Consider the following 2,399-nt stretch of genomic DNA (forward strand, 5'->3'; position numbering starts at 1 on the left):
GTTTTTTCGGCCGGCACGAAAAAAACGCCTGGGGAGGGCCTGTTGGGGCGCGGCTGGATATGCTCTTAGTACTTCACAAGCAGGGAAAGAAGAAGAAAAATCCTCGGTTCATCAGTTGCGCGCGTCATGAAGTTCCACAGAAATCTCGTCGGAATCGGAGAATTTCTGCCGTGCTGCAAGTTGCTGGCCTGATCCGGCCGGCTGGGGGCACGCACGGGTGCCGCGTGACGGTCGCAAGCGACGGCGAGACGCCACTCATCTCTTGTGGAGCTTATCTGAAACGAAACAGGGGCGATACACATCCACAATCCAGAAACAGAAACAGAAACATAAAGAGAAAGTGGTTGCGGCAAATCATCCATGATCCATGAATGGATAAGCCTCCCGGCAACAGATCAGATGCATGTATGTGTGTCTCCAATTTGTCACTCGTTTAGTATTGATGTATATCCAGAAGACCAAAACCAAGGGGAGTTGTACACAGCGGGCAGAGAGGACGAGAGCTCACTCTATGTACAAGTGGAGCAGGGAGGAAGAAGAGGCTCAGTCTATGTACAGTATCTACTGGCTAGCTAATTTCACCAGCCCGGAATCGAATTGGGTCTTAAAATCCAACCCTCCGGCCTGATCCCCACCGATCTTCGTTCTATACACTGTATACATCGACTGGATTATTCGGGGAACTTCTTTTCTATGTACAGTTTGTGCAGTATGTACATATCTTGCTGCTGTTTTTACTGGTTGCTGCGGCCGGCCATGGAGGCGGCGGAGAGACAGCTGGCCCCGGCGCGGTACCCGCCCGCTCGCTTCCGGTACTGCAACTGCTGCGCCACGGGGGACGGCACGAGCGCCTTGCGTGCCCAGTGCCCGCTCCCCATGGGAACGCGCCGCGCCAGCCCGCTGTAAGAGCGTGTAGAGCAGCCGCTGCCGCTGGGGATGTGCTGCGCGAACGGGCTGGCCGTGCTCTTCGACGGCGGCGAAGGCGGAGAGGCGGGCCTGCTGCTGACGGCGTGGGCCTCCTGCTTGCGCTCCTTGTGGAGGCTGCAGCGGAAGGAGCCCGGGTGGTTCGTCGGGGAGCACATGCAGGACCGACGGATCTTGGGGGTGGTGGTGGGGGAGGAGGGGGGAGACGAGACGCTGACGGACTTGACCGGCGAGCCGGCGACGGAGAGCTTGATACGCGAGAGCGAGGCGGATTGGTAGTTGGGAAAGGGAGTCAAAAGGATGGGGCCGCTGGGCCGAGATGCAGTCGCGGTTGACATGATGAGATTAGAGGAGGGAGGTGGAGCAGTTGGGACTCAGGAATTGCGGTGGCTTTCAGGCTTTGCTGTGTGAGTTCTCCGGTGGTTCGCTGCCGGTTTGGGTAACCTGAGATGGGAGCCGGTTGGCCTCATTTTATAGGCCGGGGAGAGGCAGTTTGGTGAATTCTGGGCGTTAAGAACCTGGAGTCCGGCCGAGTTAATTAAGGAAAGGAAAACACTTGTTAATTAAACTCGGGTTACAGCGTGATGCGGTGGGCGTCTGAGCACACCGGAATCGGTCTGCGATGCAGCAAAGTAAGGCTGATTTGAATACTGATTTAAGCGTCAAAATTCTGGCCAATTTCTTGCATTACAAACCAGTACTACTAATAGTCATGTCAAAGAAGTTTGTATATTTGGAATATATGGTTGTTTCCGTGTGAAACGCTCGGATTCGTAAGTTTCTCTTCAGAAAAAGTGTCATACAGGAGGAGCAGTTTTTAGACGCCTGATATTATTTGGAGCACACCGCGCATGCATGTGCCAGTTCGGCTGAAATTCGGCAAAGCCGAGCCGATTGCTCGCTGCATGCAGCCGCCCACCGGTTGTGGCACGACCCATCACATGACTTGTTGCTGTTAGAAGGGACAGAGGGATTTTGTGGAATAATTGTTGTATTGTTTGAACCTCGTGGGCATATATATATAGGAGTACATGATCTACTTGGAGTATAAGACAAGCAGAATACTTCCTAGTTTATCCTATGTTTTCTAATACAATCACGTTACTCAACATCCCACCGCAATCACAACGGTAGCGACGCAGACGGTGAGACTGGAGAAGAATCCGAAGGCAAGCTGACGGACATCCCCCCACAGTCGTAACGGTCGATGCATCGCGGAGTCGTGGCTGGAGTGGAAACCAACAAGGTTGCTCAAGTAGGCGATAGCCCTTTGTGCCGTTTGTCGACGTAGCCGGGAGCGTGGGTGGTGGAGCCGTGGTCGAGATAGCCGTGTGAAGAATGCCCTGGTCGATGTCGAGTCGGGTAGCCGATGTGGAGGAAGTAGCCGTGGAGCCGCAGGCGCAAGGAGGCGCCGAGTTAGTCGTGGGCGCAGTGGTGTCGAAGTAGTGGTGCACTAGGTAGTAGATGATGTTGAC

At 54.4% G+C, this 2,399-nt stretch overlaps 1 protein-coding gene across 1 annotated transcript; it reads right to left on the reverse strand.

Moving 5' to 3' along the window:
- Nucleotides 1-410: 410 nt before the first annotated feature.
- On the reverse strand, nucleotides 411-1,381 carry LOC123134869 (uncharacterized). The gene has a single exon (XM_044554025.1). The coding sequence runs from the start codon at nucleotides 1,260-1,262 to the stop codon at nucleotides 735-737; it is 528 nt and encodes a 175-aa protein (XP_044409960.1). The 5' UTR covers nucleotides 1,263-1,381; the 3' UTR covers nucleotides 411-734.
- Between the last annotated feature and the right edge of the window lie 1,018 nt (nucleotides 1,382-2,399).

The sequence above is a fragment of the Triticum aestivum genome, chromosome 6B (assembly GCF_018294505.1).
Source record: "Triticum aestivum cultivar Chinese Spring chromosome 6B, IWGSC CS RefSeq v2.1, whole genome shotgun sequence".
Taxonomy (NCBI): domain Eukaryota; kingdom Viridiplantae; phylum Streptophyta; class Magnoliopsida; order Poales; family Poaceae; genus Triticum; species Triticum aestivum.

Excerpts from the sequence above, each read along its gene's own strand:
- LOC123134869 (XM_044554025.1), bottom strand. The coding sequence starts at position 1,262 with ATGTCAACCGCGACTGCATCTCGGCCCAGCGGCCCCATCCTTTTGACT.